The 22333-nt window shown below is 31.3% G+C and overlaps 1 protein-coding gene and 1 non-coding gene across 6 annotated transcripts; one reads left to right on the plus strand and one right to left on the minus strand.

Moving 5' to 3' along the window:
• Positions 1–2865: 2865 nt before the first annotated feature.
• Positions 2866–2938, minus strand: TRNAV-UAC (transfer RNA valine (anticodon UAC)). Its single transcript has one exon. It is a non-coding gene; the product is annotated as a tRNA-Val (tRNA).
• Positions 2939–12006: 9068 nt separating this feature from the next.
• Positions 12007–21163, plus strand: LOC136224062 (annexin D3-like). Of its 5 annotated transcripts, none has more exons than XM_066012292.1 (9): positions 12007–12155; positions 12242–12370; positions 12996–13079; positions 14984–15123; positions 16125–16268; positions 16417–16500; positions 17647–17859; positions 19491–19580; positions 20627–21163. In XM_066012292.1, the coding sequence occupies exons 2-9, from the start codon at positions 12295–12297 to the stop codon at positions 20828–20830; spliced, it is 1035 nt and encodes a 344-aa protein (XP_065868364.1). In that variant the 5' UTR covers positions 12007–12155; positions 12242–12294; the 3' UTR covers positions 20831–21163. The 5 variants fall into 5 exon arrangements, with proteins under 5 accessions (XP_065868364.1, XP_065868367.1, XP_065868363.1 ...); XM_066012291.1 differs by having other exon boundaries at positions 12031–12159; XM_066012293.1 differs by having other exon boundaries at positions 12047–12143.
• The last annotated feature ends 1170 nt before the right edge of the window (positions 21164–22333 follow it).

Genomic DNA, 22333 nt, shown 5'->3' on the forward strand with positions numbered 1-22333 from the left:
GATACAAAGTTATCTATTTAATATATTCTCTAATACACCCTCGTAGTCGAAGGGTTCGGAGGCCGAACATTGAGACTAGTCCTGAAGTCTTCAAACAAAGGTGACGGCAGACCTTTGGTGAAGATGTCGGCAATCTGATAACGAGATAGGACGTGTAGAACACGGACTTCACCTTTTGCCACTTTTTCCCGAACAAAGTGAATATCCATCTCAACATGTTTGGTGCGATGGCGCTGAACAGGATTGCCGGTGAGAGATACTGCGCTGACGTTGTCACAATAAACCAAGGTGGATTTTGCAATTGGACAGCCAAGTTCAAGAAGAAGGTTACGGATCCAGCATGTTTCAGAAACTACATTTGCAACCCCACGATATTCGGCTTCAGCACTGGATCTGGACAATGTAGGCTGTCGTTTAGCGGACCAAGAGATGAGACTATTGCTGAGGAAGACACAGTAGCCTGAGGTGGAGCGACGTGTGTCGGGACAGCCAGCCCAATCAGCATCAATGTATGACGTCAATTGAGTGGGTGATGAGGCTAACAAATTGAGACCAAGATCAAGGGTATCATGCACATACCTTTTTCAATGTCAAGAGTAATTTTGATGAATGTAGAGATGTTGGAGATGGTGAGGGAGGGATGGGTTGTTATTGCGGTTTCGGTGTTGTTGGTGTGAGAGTTAACAGTGTTTGTGTTGTTGGGTCCGGTTGAAGAATTGTTGGAGTTGTTCGAGGTGTTGGTCATGGTGACTATGGTGGAGTCGATCGGTGTTTAGGTTGTAGGGGACGGATCGGTGTTTTAGGTTATCGGTGGGAAGAGGGAGGTAGTCGATCGGTGTTTGAGGTGTTCGGGAAGCAGAGAGGTTCCGGGCGGCCGCGGCAATGGCAGCCGCGGCGAAGGTGGTGGTAGAATTAGGGTAAGGTCGAAGAGGGTGATAGAATTAGGGTTGGGAAAGATAGTTAGGCTCTGATACCATGTAACAAATTGGATTCTTCCGTGATTGTTATTGATGACAAATTGTCTATTTATACAAAAGTACAGTTTATGTTGTGTTCAATGACTAGTCTAAGATACAGGCCTAGATATGAGGAACTAACTATGAGATACAAAGTTATCTATTTAATATATTCTCTAATAGTATTCATATATTTCATTGGATCTTTTTATCCGTCTGTTGTATCTGCTTTCTGCTATTCTGTCGTTTATACTATTTTTCGATTTAGCAAGAGCGGAAACGGTTTATCTTATCTGTGGATTAATAAATCTACGTGGTTGCAACAAAAGAAATTATTCAGATCCAAATGTTCGGAGTGGTCTAAATAGTGAAATTTGGATTGCATCTACTTTTCTGTAGATTCCGATTACGAGAAATATATGTTTCATTGTTGTTTTGTATTTTTTATGCCTTTGTGGCCCTTTTTTGCTCTATAGATCTTGTAAGGTTTGATTCCTTACTGTTGTTTTCTTATTGTACTTATTTTGTTTTGATCTAATGAAATTATAAGCATTTTCTATAAAAAAAAATAAAAAATAAAAAATTACTATTTTTTTACCGTATAAATTAAATTACTATTATTTCCTTGTTATATAGGCGAAAAACATTTTTTTAGGAGAAACACATGAATTTTTATTAAGTAACGGACATATCCTGAGATAGGATACTGTCAATAAATACATGAATTGAATAATGAATGAAAGAATTAGCATAAGAACAAGCATTTCTAGCTAATGCATGAGCTAAGGCGAAAACCATTTAAATGGTTAAAAAATGACACATAAATATCCTTTATTTTGGAAGTGTCTTAAATATAGAAGTGTAACTTACCTTTTAGAACTTTGATTAATTTTGAATAAACAGTAAAAGATCTTTTAGAATCATAAATTTATATTATCAGTCACGCTTTTTTCACGATAAAGTTATTAGAGAGAAAGAACGATTACATACTAAAGAGATAATGAAATTCGAAGTATTAATTAAATGTCAAAATATAATATTATTTTTATGATGAGGACATCGCTTGCCTATCAGCAGACCTGAAGCCAAGGCACGCGGAGCGTGGAACAGGAAACGTGGAGTGTGGCTTCAAGGCTCGTGAAGACCATGGCGACTCAGCCAAGGAGGAAGAAGTCAACAAGTCAAACACGCGGAGAGTGAAGACGGACACGTGGAGCGTGAAGAGACCCAAACAAGAAGGAGAACTCAGCGTGGAACGAGCAGCTAAGACGAGCCAAGTTCAGGACGTCAATTACGCAGAGCGTAAAGAAGATCACGCGAAGCGTGGAATGAGCAGCCAAGACGAGCCAAGTCTAGGATTTCAATTACGCGGAGCGTAAAGAAGGCCACGCGGAGCGTGCCTAGGTTGAGGAATACTTCCTCCCCAAGTTCTTATTGTAAAGAACAAGAACTGCCACCTTTTAATTACTGTTTTGCCATTACCCTTTATTTACAGAACTGCCACTAATTATTTCTATTCCTATCTTACCCCTAGGAGTATGAACTATCATTGTAATCCTAGGGTGGGCTTTTAGTCTTTTGCTCTTATAATTAGGGAAGGTATTGTAATGAAGAACAACTTTTGATATATTAAACGTTGAGCCTCCATTGGAGCAAGGATTTATTTCCTTTGGGTTTATTCAACCTTCAAGCTAGGTTTGAGAAGATTGCATTCTTTGTCGGTTTAAGATTAAAACTGTTCACATCGACTTAATCTATATCATTTTAGAGTTTTGATTAATGTTGAATACATACCGAAATAATGTTTTAGAACCATAAATTTGTATTATCAAAGAAAAAGAAGAGAGATCACGAAATTCGAAATAATAATTAAATGTTCAAAAAATAATATTTTTATTTATATTGTTTGTGTTACTGCCCAGGATCGAACTAGGGACCTTTAGTGTGTAAGACTAACGTGATAACCACTACACCACAGTAACACATTTATTTATAATGGCTTTATTTAGCTTATAAACATTTTTCCTTTTATTTTTATTTCATCATGAATTAAATTCATTGCTTTGTTTGTTTTGATATATTTTCACTAAATATAAAGTTTACTTAATATATAAAATAAATCTAGTATTAAATATAACATAATGTAGAACTACAATATATTAAATTAAATTTTTAAATAAATTCATTTAAATTAAGGAAAAAAAATTAGAAATTCAATTTGAATTATAAGTTTGTGTTCTTATACTTTGGATATGTTTAATTCAATTATTACTGACTGCTATTTAATGTTCCGGTAATAGTAACAATGATCTTATTTTTCTTCAAAAATAGCTATTAACGCCTATTTCTTAATTCTAATAAAAATATATATTTTTTATTTAAAGTAAAACAATACAAAAAAAGCTACAAAGGAAAATTAAACAAGCACTTAGTCCATATCTTATATTAACTAGTAGTTTTTGTCGGATTCATCTTAACATATAAATATTAACAAAATATATTCTAATAATTACAATTAATGATATAAATGTGCTTTATAAATTAAATATTCTTATTTTATTTTCACACTTACTTTAAATAATCTTTTTATAGATAAATATAATAATATAATTAAAATTAATATATTATATATTATATTATATTTTTTATCAGTAAAAAATGAGAAAGTGACACCTCAGCTCCATCGTTATTGTTTTATATTATAGGGTTAAGGTGCAAAAATACCCCTAACGTTTTCGGCCAGGAGCAATTTTACCCTTAACGTCTAAAATGGTGCAATTTTACCCCTAACGTTGGAAGCCAAGAGCAATTTTACCCCTAACGTTAATAAATTGGGTCAATTTGAGAAATAATTCATCAAACTGTCTTCTCAGTCATGAATCTTGTTATCTACACTTCATACGTGTGTCATTTTATCAGTAATAAATCACAAACGTTTGTTGGGATGTGAAAAAAAATAAAAATATATTATCTTTTTGTATGGATTAGACAAAAAAATTCAAAAAATCCACCGAATTTATAAATATTAATCTCAAATTCTATTATTAAATTATAAAAAACATGAAATCCTTTTTTTAGAACGAATTATTATGCAATTGGTGTAGAATAATGAACAAAAATATCTGTATTTTATAATAGTGTCTGAAATTGACCCAATTTATTAACGTTAGGGGTAAAATTGCTCTTGGCTTCCAACATTGGGCGTAAAATTGCACCATTTTAGACGTTAAGAGTAAAATTGCTCCTGGCCTAAAACGTTAGGGGTATTTTTGCACCTTAACCCTATATTATATATACATATATGCAGAAAATTGAAGAGATTTTAGGGATTAATTTAAATTCTGTAGAACTCTTAGATATGGTATGGATAAAATAATCTTTTTATAGATAAATATAATAATATAATTATATATTATATTATATTTTTTATCACTAAAAAATGAGGAAGTGACACATCAGGTCTATAATTACTGTTTTATATTATATAAATATATAGATATGCAGAGAATTAGAGAGATTTTAAAGATTAATTTAAATTTTGTAGAACTCTTAGATATAATATAGATAAAATAATCTTTTATAGATAAATATAATAATATAATTAAAATTAATATATTATATTATGTTTTTTTATCAGTAAAAAAGGAGGAAGTGATACATCGGCTCCATTGTTACTGTTTTATATTATATATAGATATGCAGAGAATTAGAGAGATTTTGGGGATTAATTTAAATTATGTAGAACTCTTAGATATAGTACGTGTAAAATAATCTTTTTATAGATAAATATAATAATATAATTAAAATTAATATATTATATATTATTTTATTTTATCACTAAAAAAAGGAGGAAATGACACTTCAGTTCCATCGTTACTGTTTTATATTATATATAGATATATGCAGAGAATTAGAGAGATTTTAGAGATTAGTTTAAATTCTATCGAACTCTTTGATATAGTACGGATAAAATAATCTTTTTATAGATAAATATAATAATAAAATTAAAATTAATATATTATATTATATATTATTTTTTATCACTAAAAAAGGAGGAAGTGACACCTCAGGTCCATCGTTATTGTTTTATATTATATATAGATAGATATGCAGAGAATTAGAGAGACTTTATGGATTAATTTAAATTATGTAGAACTCTTAGATATAGTATGGATAGAATAATCTTTTTATACATAAATATAATAATATGATTAAAATTAATATATTGTATATGATATTATATTTTTTATCACTAAAAAATGAGGAAGTGCACCTCAGTTCCACCGTTACAGTTTTATATTATAAATAGATATGCAAAGAATTAGAGAGATTTTAGAGATTAATTTAAATTCTTTAGAACTCTTAGATATAGTACGGATAAAATAATTTTTTATAGATAAATATAATAATATAATTAAAATTAATATATTATATTTTTTATCACTAAAAAAAGAGGAAGTGACACCTCAGGTTCATCGATACTGTTTTATATTATATATAGATATGCAGACAATTAGAGAGATTTTAGGGATTAATTTAAATTCTGTAGAACTCTTAGATATAGTACAGATAAAATAATCTTTTTATAGATAAATATAATAATATAATTAAAATTAATATATTATATAATATATTATATTTTTTATCAGTAAAAAAGAGGAAGTAACACCTCAGCTCCATCGTTACTGTTTTATATTATATATTTATATGCAGAGAATTATAGAGATTTTAGGGATTAATTTAAATTCTGTAGAACTCTTAGATATAGTACGGATAAAATAATCTTTTTATAGATAATTATAATAATATAATTAAAATTAATATATTATATTTTTTATCACTAAAAAAGACACCTAAACTCCATCGTTACTATTTTATATTATATATATATATATATATATGCAGAGAATTAGAGAGACTTTATGGATTAATTTAAATTATGTAGAACTCTTAGATATAGTACGGATAAAATAATCTTTTTATACATAAATATAATAATATCATTAAAATTAATATACTGTATATTATATTATATTTTTTATCAGTAAAAAAGGAGGAAGTGACACCACCGCTCCATCGTTACTGTTTTATATTATATATAGATAGATATGCAAAGAGTTATAGAGATTTTAGGGATTAATTTAAATTCTGTAGAACTCTTAGATATAGTACGTATAAAATAATATTTTTATAGATAAATATAATAATATAATTAAAATTAATATATTATATATTATATTATAATTTTTATCACTAAAAAATGAGGAAGTGACACCTCCGCTCCATCGTTACTGTTTTATATTATATATAGAGTATGTTCAGTTAATTGACCCGAATTATCGGTTAACCGAACCGATGTTTGTATAATTTTAAAAACCAAACCGTATCAAGTAACTAAAATAATTAAATTTGACTGAACTAAAATTTTTAATTCGGTTCGGTTAGTAACCAAATAATCGAAATTTTTATATTTTTAATTTAAATGTTTAAAACGTTATAAATTATGAAATTTGAGCTTCATTAATTTGGAATTTGCAATTTCAAAATCATTTAACCAAATACTTTACATATTACGAATTAATTCAATATGTTTAAAACTAAAATTTTAGGCTTTTTTTTTCTACAAACTGAAGTATGAAATATAAATAATATAAGTAAAATTATATTTTTTTATTTAAACATAAATTCGATTCGGTTTTCGGTTAAAATGATATTTTTTCGAAATAACCAAAGCGATAACTAAATAGAGAACAATGAAAATTTGACAACCGAACCAAACAAAAATTTTGGTTCAGTCATCAATTTTTTGGACTTTTTGGTCATCCCTACTCGAGGCAGTATTAAGAAGTCAAGATATTAATTGACTCTTAAGCACGAGATTCTTTAGGGGGCTCCCGGTGTTGCAAACACCTGCCCAACACCGGGAGCCCCTAATAATTGCTCCTTCGGCCACTTGCAGCATCTAACGTTCCATCTAAAAAATTGGTTGCTACAATTGTTTCAACGATTCATTTTCTTGTACATCTCGGGAGATTTTGCTCTGGCTCCGCCCCTGAATTTAATTGTGCTTTTAGTTGCTTATATCATAAGAAAGGAGTACGAACCCTTTTCTAAGGACATGCATCTATATCACACTATATTATATAGCTATTATAAAGTTTTATAATTAAGATAATGTTAAGCAATTATTAATTTTTAAGATGCCAACCAAGAAGATAACTTAATTATTAGTGATTGAGTGCAAAATTATTTATAAATATGTATCCCTACTTACTTTATTTTTTTAAGTAGTGATAATTCGGGTTTTAGATAGACTTAAAGATATGGAAAAAAAAAAGTCATACTTCATTATAATTGAAAAAATATATTTAATAATTTTTTAATCATATAATATATAATAAAGTTAAAACACATCAATAGTAGCTAGACTATAATACTATTAATATCATTTGTTGACATAAAAGTTCTTTTTCTCAAAAAAAAAAGTTCTTGAATTTTATATTTAAAATTTCAAATAAATAACAGTCCGTTAAATTTAATGAATTTATGATTTGAATAAGTTTGATTTTATCATTGACAAGAAAAAACATCTATATCACCCATGAGGATGGTCATGTGGACGCGAGTCTGGCGGAAGCTGTTGAGTTGAGACACGCGCTCGTGTGGGTAAGCGCCCTTAACTATGAACGAGTGGAATTTGAGGTCGATGCCAAAATGGTGGTGGATAGTCTGCACTCGTCAAAAATAGATATGTCTGAGTTTGGATGTGTTATAAACGATTGAAGACGTATTGTTGCTAATAAGCTTTTTTTCGGGTTTCGTTTATTCCAAGATTAGGGAACGAGGTGACTGATATTGTAGCACAACACGCCCTTTCCAATGCTAATACTTATGTTGTTTTTTTCGTCTCTAGTTGGTTAGAGGACGTGTTATGTACTGGCCTTATTCTTTAATTCAATTGAAAAAAAATAAAGCGTTTCTAAAAACACTTGTATTAACATAATAAATATTAATAAAAAAATATACTAACAATAAAATGTCTTTAAATCAATTTAAAATATTTTTAGATATCAAATAAATCAAAAGATGAAACATGATAAATTAACAATTTAATAAAATTTAATATACATAAGTTAAAAAAACATATATTTTTAAATAAATAGTTATTATAATTTTTTTTTTTTTTTAGGAAAGGAAAGAAAACAACAAAAGCCCCAAGAAACTAGTCCGGGATTAACCCCCACTTGATCGTCCGATAGTAAGGAGGAGAGGAAGTCCGAAGGCGAAGAGAAGGTTGTTATACCCAAGGTCCTCAAATGGCCTTCAGCAGCAAGGCGGTCTGCCACCCGATTTTGTTCCCTTTAAACATGGTCAAACCTGATGGAATCGAAAGAGGTTCTCAATCTTTTGATCTCTTTAACTAAGTTTTGGCAACCTAGACTTTGTTATCTGAGATTAAATTGATTGCTTCAAGGTTGTCTGATTCCACAAACAGTCTTTTCAAGCCCAGATTCTTGGCGCTCCTAAGTCCAGAGAAGATCCCCCAGAGCTCGGCAATGAAGGAAAAACACATCCCCAGGTTCTGAGCAAAGCCAGACACCCAAGCACCACCGGCATCTCTCAAAACACCTCCAGCCGCAATCCTGTCATCACTGAGACAAGAGTCGTCAGTATTTAATTTAACTATCCCTTCCCCAGGTCTGCTCCGGCCAAAAAGATGAACAATAGGTTTCTGGATAGTAATGGATAAAGTGTCCTCCTTGAAACTATCAATAATGGTATTGATTTTCTTATAGAAAAAGACAAGTAAATTAGAAAAAATAATAGCTCCATCTCCAAAGAAATGGTTATTATAATTATTAACATATAATAAAAATAAAATTTCTACAAAAAAAAATTAAAAATTAGGTATATATTTTATATTTTAACTTTTTTTTTAAAAAAAATTGCGCAATTTGTTTGATTTTTTTAACCAATGAATTGTTTGATTTAGATTAAGAAATAAAATATTGTTAAAATATTATTGATAAATATTTTACAAAAAAAATTAATTAATATCTATCAACATAAATAATAAAAACAACATTAAATAAAACAACTCATAGTATACAACTAAACAATAACACAATAACCAAATGAAGTTTATCTATTTTGTATTAATTGACCTTTTTTATTTGAAGAAAATATGTTTCTATAGTTTATATCTAATTCTTATCATGTGATTTAATTTATGAAATAAATGGGAGGCTTTTTCAACACTATGATTGGAATATAATTCACATAAGAATCATTTCTTTTATAGAATTCAATAATTATTAAATTATTTACTTTGTTTGAAAAAAAAATCAATGAAAAAGATTTCAATTAGTAGTTAATAAATTCATTCACATATTCCATCACATCACATTTGACATATATTGCAATTATCATACTTTATCTTATTCATTCACAAATTAATTCTCTCATTAACTTTTCTTTTCAAATATGAAATTTGATAATAAAAAATAAAGCTTAATACATCATTTCCGCTCTCAACTTGTCCAAAAAGTTTGATTGGCCCATAAACTTTCAAAATATTCGAATAACCTCTGCAACTTGCATAAAATATCGATTACATAAAATATAATCTATCACTCGGTTGTAAAAAAAAAAGTAAATTACATGAAGAAGGTGAGCATTTGAATCAATAGAGAACCTTTTCTTCTATATATGCATGAATCAATACTATTACATTCCAATTCCTTTTGCACGTGTTCTGAAAAGTAAAACGATAAAAGCCAGGGTATGTGATTCTAATATTAGAAAAAATAAGTTTTATAGTTAAGCAAATAAGAACTTTCTTTTAATATGTTTTAGTCTATTTAGTGAATTATGTAATAACATTTTAACGCACGTATGCAAGACATCTTCCGAATGCATCTTATTGAGTGATTAATTGATTACATTTTAAACAAGTTGAAGGAGCTGTCAGAACATTTTAAGTAAATTGAGGATGCTATTGGAGCACTTTAAAGTTCAGAAGCTCAATCAATCTTTTTAAACAAGTTATAGATGAAAATGAAGTATTAAGCCTAAAAAAGTAATTAAATTTCTATAAAAATTAATTAAATAATTTGAATTCTCTTCAATTTAAAGGTTTTAAACACAATGTAACAGTCTTTCCAGAGTATTAAACTGAAGGACATTTAAATTATGCGATCAGGCAATTATAACAATATACATTAATTCATAAATACTAAAATTAAGTTGCTTTTAATATGATATAAATAAATAGTAGTAATTGAAAATTTATAAAAAATGAAATTATGAAACCTTTTACTTTAAAGCTAGTATTATTCATTCTTAAAAGTGATTTATTTAAAATTGATTGAATTTTTGGTCTTTATACTTGCCTAGTTTTTTTTCAATATTATTTTACTCTAATTTGGACATAATTAACCCTTAATTCTAATTAAATAAAAAAATTTAGCCCTTAAATAAAAAACATGTAAAATTTCATAGATGGTAAAGAAATTAAATTTATTAATTTTACGAGTTTAGTAAAGTTGGGAATAAAACACAATCTATTACCGTATAAAACGGATAAAGTATAAATTTTGATATATGGTTATTGATGGAAGGCAGATTTAGCTTCTATTCGATGTAGAAATATAAAGGCCTAATACATCGGTTGCTTCAGGTACTTGCTCCAAAACTTCAACTTTTCCCTGAACTTTCAAAAGTTTCAAATGACTTATTATTATCACATTTCTCACTAGAAATTGTTGGATGCATAAATTGAAAGACACGTTGCATCACGTTTCAAAGTCCTCGCCACCTGTTAAAAAGAAAATGTCGAATAAATAAATAAATAGGAACTTTGGGCGGTTCAAGTTTTGGTGAATGCAGTTAGACTAAAATATGGGATTATTAAATACAATTGTATAAAAATAGAAGGTCATTTGTAATTTTTAAAAGTTCAGGATCCAATTAAAGTTTTGTATCAAGTACAAAACACAACATATGTATTAAGTCAGTATTAAACCACAGGATTACCGAAATGCAATTTCAAGGCTCGTAAATGAAAGATGACTTTTTTCATGCGTAACTTTTATGTTCACGCTACCATCCAACCTTCAAGGTTCTCATAAAAAAATCTGGGTAAATTACACCCATGGCCACTGAACTTTATCCATTTTAACATTGTGGCTATACTGAACTTCAATTCTTAACGGTATGACTACTAAACTTTACACTTTTTAACACCGGTAGCCATTCAACTTTAACCAAGTCCTCGAAATGACCGTTAACGACCTCAAAATGAAAATATTCAAAAATTAAAGTTGTTAGAACGATATTTATCATGAAGCCACACTTTTTATTTTCCAAAATCGTCTTTTTTAGAGCTTTTTCTCTCTAAAATTTCACTATCTCTCTCCTAACCAAACAACACCTAAATGACCTCAAAACGAAAATTTTCAAGAATTAAAGTTTCTTAGAATATCATTAATTCTTCGATTTTTTTATTTTCAGACTGTCAACGGTCGTTTTGAGACGTTGAGTGACTACCGTTGTTAAAGTTCAGTGGCCATGGATGTAATTTACCCAAAAAAACTCCCTTTAATCAAGCTTAAAATTGCACCATCAATTAAACGCTGGGCTTAAAATTACACTGTTTTATATATAAAGGCTAAGGGGGTGTTTGGCTACTTCATTTTCTCCTCATTTTTACCCTTTCACTCTAAATGTAAGAGTTTTAGATGTTTTGTTAGATCACATATTTGTCTTTTATAACTAAAAAATAGTTTTTTACAAAAACATTCTATTTTTTGAAAAACAATTTTTTCTAACAACAAATAACATTAAACCGCACGTAAACTAAACGTGCTCTAATTCTACTATTCTCAAGTAATAGTATAGCTAAATTTATTCATTATCTCCATCTACAGTAGATCATCTAAAAAGTCTAGGATGTAAAATCCTAGACTTAAAATTTGGATTCCACGTGTAAGATAGAAAGTTCTTGAATATACCGAAATTGCCCTCAATTTTATTTTTGAGTTTTTCTGGTTGTTAGCCTATATATATGGACGACTGCCTGGCAGTTGAATTCAAGAGGATAGGGGTAGTGATGTCCGATTGAAAGATATCTCCCAATTCCTGAATTCAAGAGTTCAAATCTTTACTTCAAACAGAACAGCAACAGAGGTGAAAAAAACAGTAGGTAGAATTTGTCTCACACTTTTCCCAAATTACTGTTTTTCATTTTACAGACAGTCTAATTTTCTCTGAATTTCTCAATTAAGGTAGTGTTTGTTTCCCGAGAAAAAAAAAAGAAGAATCTTGGGAGAAAAAGAAAATGTCTGCAATCATATTACCTGATGTTGTTCCTCCTACAACTTGGGACTGTGAGAGTCTCAGAAAAGCTATCCAAGGTCTGTCTCTGTCTCTCTTTTTTTTTGGTTAATTACATATAGATGTCCTCTGGTTTCGCGGATTTGCAGATTGATACTTGTTGTCTTTTTTTTTTTTTTTTTTTTGCAAACGCAATTCCGTGATTTGTAAAATTCAGAATTTGGCTGATAACGACCTCGAAATAGAAAAATTCAAGAATCAAATGATATTTTAAACAACTTTAATTGACTTTTGAGGTTTTAAGTCATTTAGATTTTGTTTTTTTCGAAGAGAGAAAGTTAATTTTTTAGAGAGAAAAAACTAAAAAAATGATGATTTTGAAAAATAAGAAATGTAATTACATAGTAAATATGATACTAAACAATTTTAATTTTTGAAAATTTTCATTTTGAGATCATTATCGGTCAAATTTGGTAAAATAAAAAAAATGCACAATTCTTGTAAAGAAAAATATCAAAGGTACCAATCTGCAAATTCGTGTAACCAGTGTAATTAAAAAAATTTTATGCTTTTTGGTTCTTTGAATTTCTTGATTTTCTTTTTTCTGATTTTGCCTTTTGCAAAGTTTAAATCTTTAGTTGTATGAGATAATTTTCAAATTATTATCTTGAATGGGTTGATAATCATATATTCTTACTATCAAAGGCAGAGCAAGGAGGTGCACAAGATTCCTTGCACTCTCGCCGCCGGTATTCACCTGTTGTACTCCGGCCACGGGAATTCACTCGGGTAGGGGTCCTCTACACGTAGATATTCAAAATCCGGGTAAATTACATACGTGGTGTACAACTTTTGCCCTATTTCATAATTTGGTATACAACCTTCAATTTTGCATAAAAATCTAATCTTTTGGTGACGTCTTATTAAAGTGTACAACTGATAATTGTGACCGATCAACTGTCACGTCAAAAATTTGACCTCCCTAAAATAAAAAATTGACCAGTCAATGCGAAGTGTAGTCAAAATTGCTGAATGGCGCGTTGACTTCGCGTTGACAGGTCATAATTACCTGTTGTACTCACCAAAAGGTTATATAGTTTTATGTGTAAAATTAAAGGTTATACACCAAACTGTGAAAAATGATAAAGGTTGTACACCACGTATGTAAATTACCCACCAAAATCCAATATCCTAGGTTCACGGTTTTAAAACACTTCTACATGTATTAGAAATTGTCACTATTTTTTCATTTCCGATTTGGGATTCGGTTCATTTATACTCTATCGCCCTCTCTTTGGAACAGAGTCAGTTGAACTAAAAGTTTAAGTTGAGCCAATAATAGATTTTATTATTATCTTTAATACATTCTCTCACGTGAATGCACTCGAGGAGGGGTAGTTCCAAGTGGTCCTCTATTTTGGAGGTGACTTTAATAACCTGGTCCAATAACGTGTAGATATTGTCTTCAAAACCAACATATTAGACATCACGGCTTTAAAATGTCCATACATATATTAGAAATTAATTTAGTTAAGAGTCAATAATAGTTTTTATTATTATATCTAACACATTCCCTCACGTGAATGCACTCGGGGAGGGGTAGTTCCAGGTGGTCCTCTACCTTGGAGGGTCTGACTTTTACAACCCGATCCAATACGATGTACATATTGTCCACTTTGATCAAAATTTAACACCTTATAGGTCTCACGGCTTTAAAACGCCTCTACACATATTAGAAATCACCTTACTAATAAGTTTCACTATCTCTATTTCCGATTTGGTATTCAGTTCATCCATGCCCTATCGTCATCCCGCTCTTATCAAGTAGCCAGTAGATCTAAAAGTTCAACCAGATCGTTCAGGGCCAATAATAGCTTTTATTATTATCTCTAACATATCCCCTCACTTGAATGCCCTCAGGGCTTCAAGCGTATACAAGGCAAGTCTATTTTACCATGTGGTCGAATTTAATCAATAAATGGAGTTGTCAAGATTCTAATACTCGAACACATGGTTTAAGAAGTTCTAGTACCATGTAAAAGAACCAATTGAATTAAAAGATTAAACCAATAGTTAATGCCTAAGAATAGCTTTTCTTATTATTATCTCTGGCATCTCTTTACTCACCTTCTACCTCAGCTATAGACCGGGTCGTTATAGGCTCATCAGCTTCCGTCTAGTTCGTCTTCGAACTAACACATATACATAGAGAGTCATGTGATACCAAACGTAATGATCTAGTCAAATACCATTTAAATATTATCCATTTTGGTTTTAATCCAAGACTTTGTTCTCACGGTTTTAAAACGTGTTTATATATCAAAAATTCACATTATTAATAAGTCTCAGTCACCTTCTCGTCATTTCCGATGTAGAAATTTAGTTCAATCATACCTTCATCGCCGTCCTTTAGGTTAATTCGCTCCTTGCTCATGTCCTACATCACCCACTCCGGACCAAATCGGGTGCTGCAATTGCAACTTTCTTATTATATTTTCCAACGCATTCCCTCGAATTTCTTATTTATAGAACTTGTGACAAATTGGGCTAAACATATGCAAATTAGCGACATATTATTCGGTCTGATTCGTAATCTCGAAAAATATGTGTTTCTTACTAAATTTTTGTTTACCGATCCCCAAGTTCTTGGTTTCGGTTCCGGTTCTTATTGTGTTTTTTTGGTTATGGATTAGGGAATGATAAGAAGACAATTATAAAGATATTAGGACACAGAACAGCAAATCAAAGAAAGGTTATAAGAGAGACTTATGAGAAACTCTACAAAGAATCTCTCATTGACAATCTTCAAGCTAAGCTCTCTGGTGATTTTGGAGTAAGTTACTTTTTCTCTCTTAAGTTAATTCATATTATATGATAGTCTATAAATTAAGGTTCAGACAAATTAAAGTTCGGGTGATTAATTAACTCACTAGGTTCATATTTAATACATAATCTAGCTTGTTTAAAACATGATAAGCGATAAATTAAGGTTCTGACAAATTAAGGTTTTGGTGGTTAATTAACTCACTGGGTTTATATCTAATACATAATTGAGCCAGTTTAATACATGATAGTCGATAAATTTTTCTAAGTTTGGTCAGAACGACTGAATCTTACTTTTATAGTCCAAATTTAGCCTATTTAATGGATAAATTACATACGTGGTGTATAACCTTTGTCATTTTTCACATTTTGGTGTACAGCCTTCAATTTTGCACAACACAAAACTGTACAACATTTTGATGACCTCCTACTAAAGTGTATAGACATAAAAGTCAACCCGCCACGTCAGTAATGTGAACACCATAAAAGTCAAAATTACTGAATGGCGTGTTGACTTTGCATTGACCGGTCAACTTTTAGCTTTAAGGAGATCAAATTGCTGATGTGGTGCGTTGACCAGTCACAATTACCAGCTGTATACTTTCGTGGGAGGTTGCCAAAAGGTTGTACACCACTATCAGTGGCGGAGGCAACCCCATGCTTGGACGGTCGGAGCTCTCCCTGCTCCGACGAAACTCTGAGCAGGGTGCTGCCTCCGTCGAAATTAGGCCCCCTTTCTCTTCGACCTTCTCCTTCTTTTCTAAAGTTTGAACCCTTTCTTTCTTTCTTTATTTTCAATTCTCCCTCCCCCTTTCTCCGTTCACTGTGCCCTCAGCGATGAAATCTGCCCCTTTCTCATCGCTCCACTGCAGAACTAAAATTAGACCTTCCTAATCTCAAATCCTGACCCCTGCTCTGAACCGAATTAATTAGTTCGGGATTAACAGTTTATTTATGTCAATCAATTACCATATGCATATGTAACAATTTATGGATTTTGATGCTTTGCAGAAAGCAGTAATTTGGTGGACATATGATCCCGCAGAAAGGGATGCAAAATTAGCAAATGATGCATTGAAACAAAGGAGAGTAGGAGCTAAACAACTTCAAGTGATAGTTGAGATAGCATGTGCATCATCTCCTAAACATCTACAGGTAGATATCGCTATCAATTTCTAACACAAAAACACGAATTACAAAAATAAACTGCTTAACATGACTCATGATATTATTTTAGAGTCATTTATATATCATGTGAAATACATAAATCCTATAACATGATAATCGGTTTTGATATTCGCAGGAAGTGAGGAAGGCGTATTGCTCTCTTTTCGAATGTTCTCTTGAAGAAGCTATTACTTCGGTTGTTTCTATGCCCCTTCGGACGGTAAGCCAATTTCACTAGATAATATGTAAGGTTTGATATATTACGAGTCTCTTGAATTTGATCCAAAATCCGGATTGGTCTTTGAACTTATAAAGTATCTTGTTAACTTTCTACTTGCTTCAAGTGACATGATTAACTCTATAAGTACATGTGGTAAAACAACATTGGATTTGGGCAAATCGATATGTATATCAGTTTAAGCAAGTTCAAGAAGCCAAAAGATCACTCTAAACAAGTTCACGAGGGTCAATATGTCACTTTAAATAAATTAAGATTACTAATGTCATTTCCAACCATATACTCTATTTTTTTCCTACTTTATCTTCAATTATAGAGATACACGGTAACATTTCTCCAACCATCTAGTTCATTTATAACTCTAAAAGTATTATTTCTATTAATAAATAATATTTTATTATTATTACATTAATTTTATATACCATTTATTATATTAAATGATATTTTTATTCTTAAACAATTATTAAACCATAGAGTAAGACATTTTGGTACTTTATATATAAAGTATCATAAGTCTTACTCTAAAAATAAAGGTTTTAGAGTACCATTGGTGTATACTTTTACTCTAAAAATAAATTATGGAGTATGATTGGAAATGACCTAATACCTCATTTTCAGCAAATTCAAAAATTCAGTGGGTCAATTGGCTTTTCAGTCAAGTTCAGAAGAAAAGAGTTCAAATGAATTTTTGCACCTAATACCTCATTTTCAGCAAATTCAAAAATTCAGTGGGTCAATTGGCTTTTTCAGTAAGTTCAGGAGAAAAAAGTTCAAATGAATTTTTGCAGCATGAACAACACAGGCTCATCCCACCAAGAAGACCTGATACCATGTCATAGAACCAATATAACCAACAGCTCAAGCTTATAGTTAAAGCTCAATCATAGATCTTATAATAGATCTTATATTAATCTCTAGCCGAAACACCTATCCTCATCATTTAGTTAACCTTTAACTAATTTCTTTTTTTTGGTCATTTGGATTTTATAATATTATAGTAACAGAAAATTCAAACCACTTTTAAATTCAGAAATATTAAATAACCCCTCTATATTTCATTTATGGACAAATATTTAGTCCAATTCATGAGTTGACTCAGTAATTAATATTAGTATTTGATATTTACAGGTTTTGCTGAGTTTGGTGAGATCTTTTAGGCATGATAAGGATGTTGTGAATACAAATTTAGCTGAGGAAGAGGCAAAGAAATTGCACAAAGCCATCAAAAGAAAACATTTAGACAATGAAGAACTAATTCTTATCCTCAGCATTAGGAATGTGTATCAGCTTAGAGCAACTTTCCAGTCTTACAAGCAGAAGTTTGGATCCTCTATTGACCAGGTTCATCTTCCACTACCATAAAAAAAAAAAGGGTAAACAATTTATTAGTCCCCTAGTTTTTACCTAACACACTGTTTAGTCTCCCTATTTTAAAAAACACATTATAAGATCCCTAACTTTTGCCAATATTAACCCTTTAGTCCTTTTGTCTTGTTTTTTTAGACTTGTAACCGTTATATTTTAGCATAAATAGACATATATAAAATAACAGGGTAGCATGATCAACTTGTATTGTAATGCGGTTGTCCTAAAAGCTAAGATATGTTCGGTTAAAAATCTAAAAAAATTGATAAAAGGGCCACAAGGTTAATATTGGTAAAAGATAAAGGATCTTAAAATGTGTTTTTCAAAACAGGAGGACTAAACAGTGTGTTAGGTAAAAACTAGGGGACTAATAAATTATTTACCCAAAAAAAAAACCTTAATTAGCGACGGAGGTTTCCGTCCGTAATGGAAAATCTTCTTAGCTTGTTTAGAAAATTATCTTACTATTCTATTAAGGCAATTAATTTCTGATACAACGACATAATTCACAGAGATAACCCGTTTGACGCAATTATCATTTTTGTGTAATTTATATCATAATCATGTAGAATGTACATGTCCATGGGTCGGACTGGGTTAGACTGGGCTTGGGCCCGGGCTGGGCTAGCCGGGCTCGGGCCAGGCCAACCAGGTTTTTATAGAAAATTTACAAGCTAGAGCCCAAGCTCGAGCTCAACAGTATGTTTAAGAGCTGCTCGAAAGCATCTTGTTAATTCTACTCATAAATATTGCTCGCGAACATCCCTTTAATTATTTCCATTAATTATATTAATTTGAATTTTTTTTAACAGAAACTATATAGTTTTGAAACCTACAAAGTTTACATAGAACTATGTTGATTTACATTTCCATCTTTATAGAAGTACTACTATTAAAAAAATAATCAAACCAAGCTTCCTCGCGAGCGTGTTCATGAACATTATAATCGAGCTTGTTCGTGAACCTATAATTGAGCCTGCTCACGAGCTTTCAAACCAAGTTTTTCCGTGGTCCAGCTCGTCTCATTTATAAATCGAACCAAACATGATCGAGCTTTTATCAAACCGCTCATGAGCGGCTGGACTCATTTATAGCCCTAATCATAATTATGTGGAATATACATATCCATAAGCCAGTTTAGGCCGCGCTCAGCCCGGACCTAACATGCTTTTATGTAAAAATACTCAACCAAGCCCTGCCCAATCCACTGTTAATTTAGACAGGCTTGGGTCTGGCTAGGCTTGGACTTAAAAATCAAATCTCAAACTCATCCTAGATAAGTCGACCTAAAAAAATATACATAATTTTTAATTATAAAAAGTAAAATTTATACTTAAAAATGAATACATAATATATAAATGTATAAATTCACTAATTAAATTAATATGACGGGTTTGGATGGATCGGCCTGTGCTATTTATATCAATCTCAAGCCCACTAAAAAATAGATAAAGCAGGCCTTGACCGGAGAGCCTAAGGTCAACTTTCCTTGTTCAAGTCCGGTCCAAGGAGCCCGGGCCTGAACAGGTACCCGAATCCGTGGATAAATCCATATAATACGACTATAACACGATAATTAGTTCCTATTTTCTTGATTTCTCTTGCAGGACTTAAAGAATTGTGGAAAGGGTGATTTGGAAACTCTATTGAGAGTGGCAGTTCTTTGCATAGGGTCTCCTACTACCCACTTTGCGGAGGTGATTGATTTAGTTCACTTGAGATTAGATAATTTATTATTATTTACATTTTTACATAACCCATTATTTAGATATCGTATTAAAATAATACATTGTTTAGTATATAATTTTTGATTTATTTTATAGTTTAATTCCTCAAATATTTGTATCTATAAGGGAACTAAACTGTTGAATAGAACAAAAATTAAAGACTAAAAGTGTATTATTAAAATACAGATATCTTGTTAGATAAAAAAAATATAGGGCCTAATAAATTATTTACCTTTCATTCTATGATCATATACTTTGTTTCCCTGCTTTTCATGAAATAAATATTCAAAAACATGAATTATTATGAACCATATTTGAAGAGCTAGATTGTTAGAAATAATAAAAAATTAGGCTCAAAACGTCGGTTTTGAACATTAAATTCGGTTAAAAATATGTGGTATAACTTGCATATGGAATTAAAGTTTTACATTAAAACGAAGTTTTTGTATGTCAGTTATGACTATAAAGAAACTATAAAAATGTTTTTTAAACAGAAAAATAGATGTAATTTTAGGCTCATATGAAATATATCACGAATTTTTAATCGAATTTAATGTTCACAGCTAATTGTACGATTAGTCATCACTCAAATATATGCAATTACAATTTATTTTTTTTAAGTAAAAGCGGGTTTCCAAGAGTGAAAAAAAAAACTCTCTTAATCTCAACTAGGTTGGCACCAAGGAAACCCCTCTAAAAAAATCCCGGTAATCAATTTATTAAATATAAAAGAAAGTCAGGGCACATGCCTTAAACAAGAGAAAATCATAATAATTTAATTTTTTCCATTCATTTATGCATTAAAACTTTCCTCACTTTCTATCTACAAAATTTGTCAACAACCAAGGATGATGGCTCGAGCCTTGTCGAAGGATATTCGAGCCACACCCATCGTCGATGCAGCAGAAGGGTGGAAAAACATGGTTCCATGTATCGATCCGCCTAGACCTTGTTAGCTTTCATAAAACCTTTTATCAACAACTATGACACGACAATCTGTTTTGACAACGTTATAGGTGATCGGTGGTTCTATCATTGGGCTCGGGACAGATGAAGACACATTGTCTAGAGCAATTATAGCACGAGCAGAAATCGACATGGCGAATATGAGACCGGAGTATTTGAACATCTTCAAACATACTATGGATGAAGCAATTCTAGGTGACACCTCAGGGGATTACAAAGATTTCTTGATGACTTTAACTGGTCAAGGAATTTGATTGACTTGGATTTTAATGGTGATTTTGGATTGGGCTTGTTTTGTGACTTACTAATAATATGAGGATTGATTGTAATTTTTTTATTTTTGTTTGCGCGGAAACTTTGATTTTAAAGAGTTTTCGTGTTTCGAAAATAATTGCTTTCCGAAAGTTTGTGGTTTATATTTCGGGTTATGTTTCTGTAATTTTTGTAATAAAGTGGAAGCGTGTTTTGTAAGGAAAAATGTGTATTTAGAAGTAGAAGACTTATGTTTCTCGTGGAGTTCTCATCGAGAGTTATGTTCCTCTTTTGTTTATTAAGATTTAAATAGAACAGAGATTTCGGTTTGCCAATTAGGCGCATGTCCCTAGTTTCCTTTAGATTTGATTGTACCGAATTCCTTTTTCGTCTTTTTCTTTAATAAATTTGGTTGCGTGTCTTTTTTGGAAATCTTTTGTTGGTGTCAACCTAGTTGGAATTAGTAGATTGCTTCGCGATCCTTGTTAACCCGTTCTTATTCACACACATAAAAGAATTAGAGGAGTTGTTAACCGATTTCTAATAACATTTTTTAGGCATAAAGAATTGTAAGTCCCGATTGTCATGAAACCAATTAAATTAAAAGGTTAAGTTTGTAGTTAAATGTCCAATTCGTATTAATATCTGACAAACTCCCACACGAAAATGCCAACAGAAACTCCCGCACGTAAATGAGTAACATTCAGTAGTCATTAATGTCATTTACCCTAATAAAACTAGCAGAACAAAGCAACTTATTCAGATCTGTTCCCCCCTAAGGGCGGCCCGGTCGCACTACGCGTCCCCACTGAGCGAGGGTCCGGGGAGGGGTCCCACCACAAGGGTGTACTGGGGGCAAGCCTTCCCCTGCCAATTTATTTGGCAAGAGGCCGCTACTAAGACTCGAACCCGTGACCTCTTGGTCACACGACAACAACGTTTACCGTTGCGCCAAGGCTCGCCGCCCTACTAATCAAAATTTATATGGCCTTGAAAAATTTCAAGTAAGAGCATAGCAAAACGGACATTAGAATACCAAACCCTATCCCCATATAATAGCAAACCTCCCCAATTTATATTGTCTTGTGGGCTCTTAAAGTGCCAAATATTCATGATAGATGTCTAAAGTATGAAACCACATTAGTTTAGCTACAATAGTTCACTAGTGTATCAAATGGGTTCAGTTTGCTAAAAAAGTGGTATATTTATGGTCAATGGGGCGGGTTGCGGAAGGGACGAGCTATTCCATCCCCATCCCCACCCTATTGGTGTATGGTTCATTCCCCATCCCCGACTCAACAGAGAACGTAGATTTCAAAGAATTAAGACCAGTAAATTGCAGTTCAATTATATGCCTTCTTTTCTAAAGAATTGAATTAAATTTCATATGCACGGACACTTTGCAAGCAATTCCATTTGATAACAATATATTCAGTTAATAGACACAAATTTTCCATTTCCTAAATTAAACAACTACCCTAATTGGAATAATGATTCCTTCCTGG

This window comes from Euphorbia lathyris, chromosome 3 (genome assembly GCF_963576675.1).
Source record: "Euphorbia lathyris chromosome 3, ddEupLath1.1, whole genome shotgun sequence".
Lineage (NCBI taxonomy): Eukaryota > Viridiplantae > Streptophyta > Magnoliopsida > Malpighiales > Euphorbiaceae > Euphorbia > Euphorbia lathyris.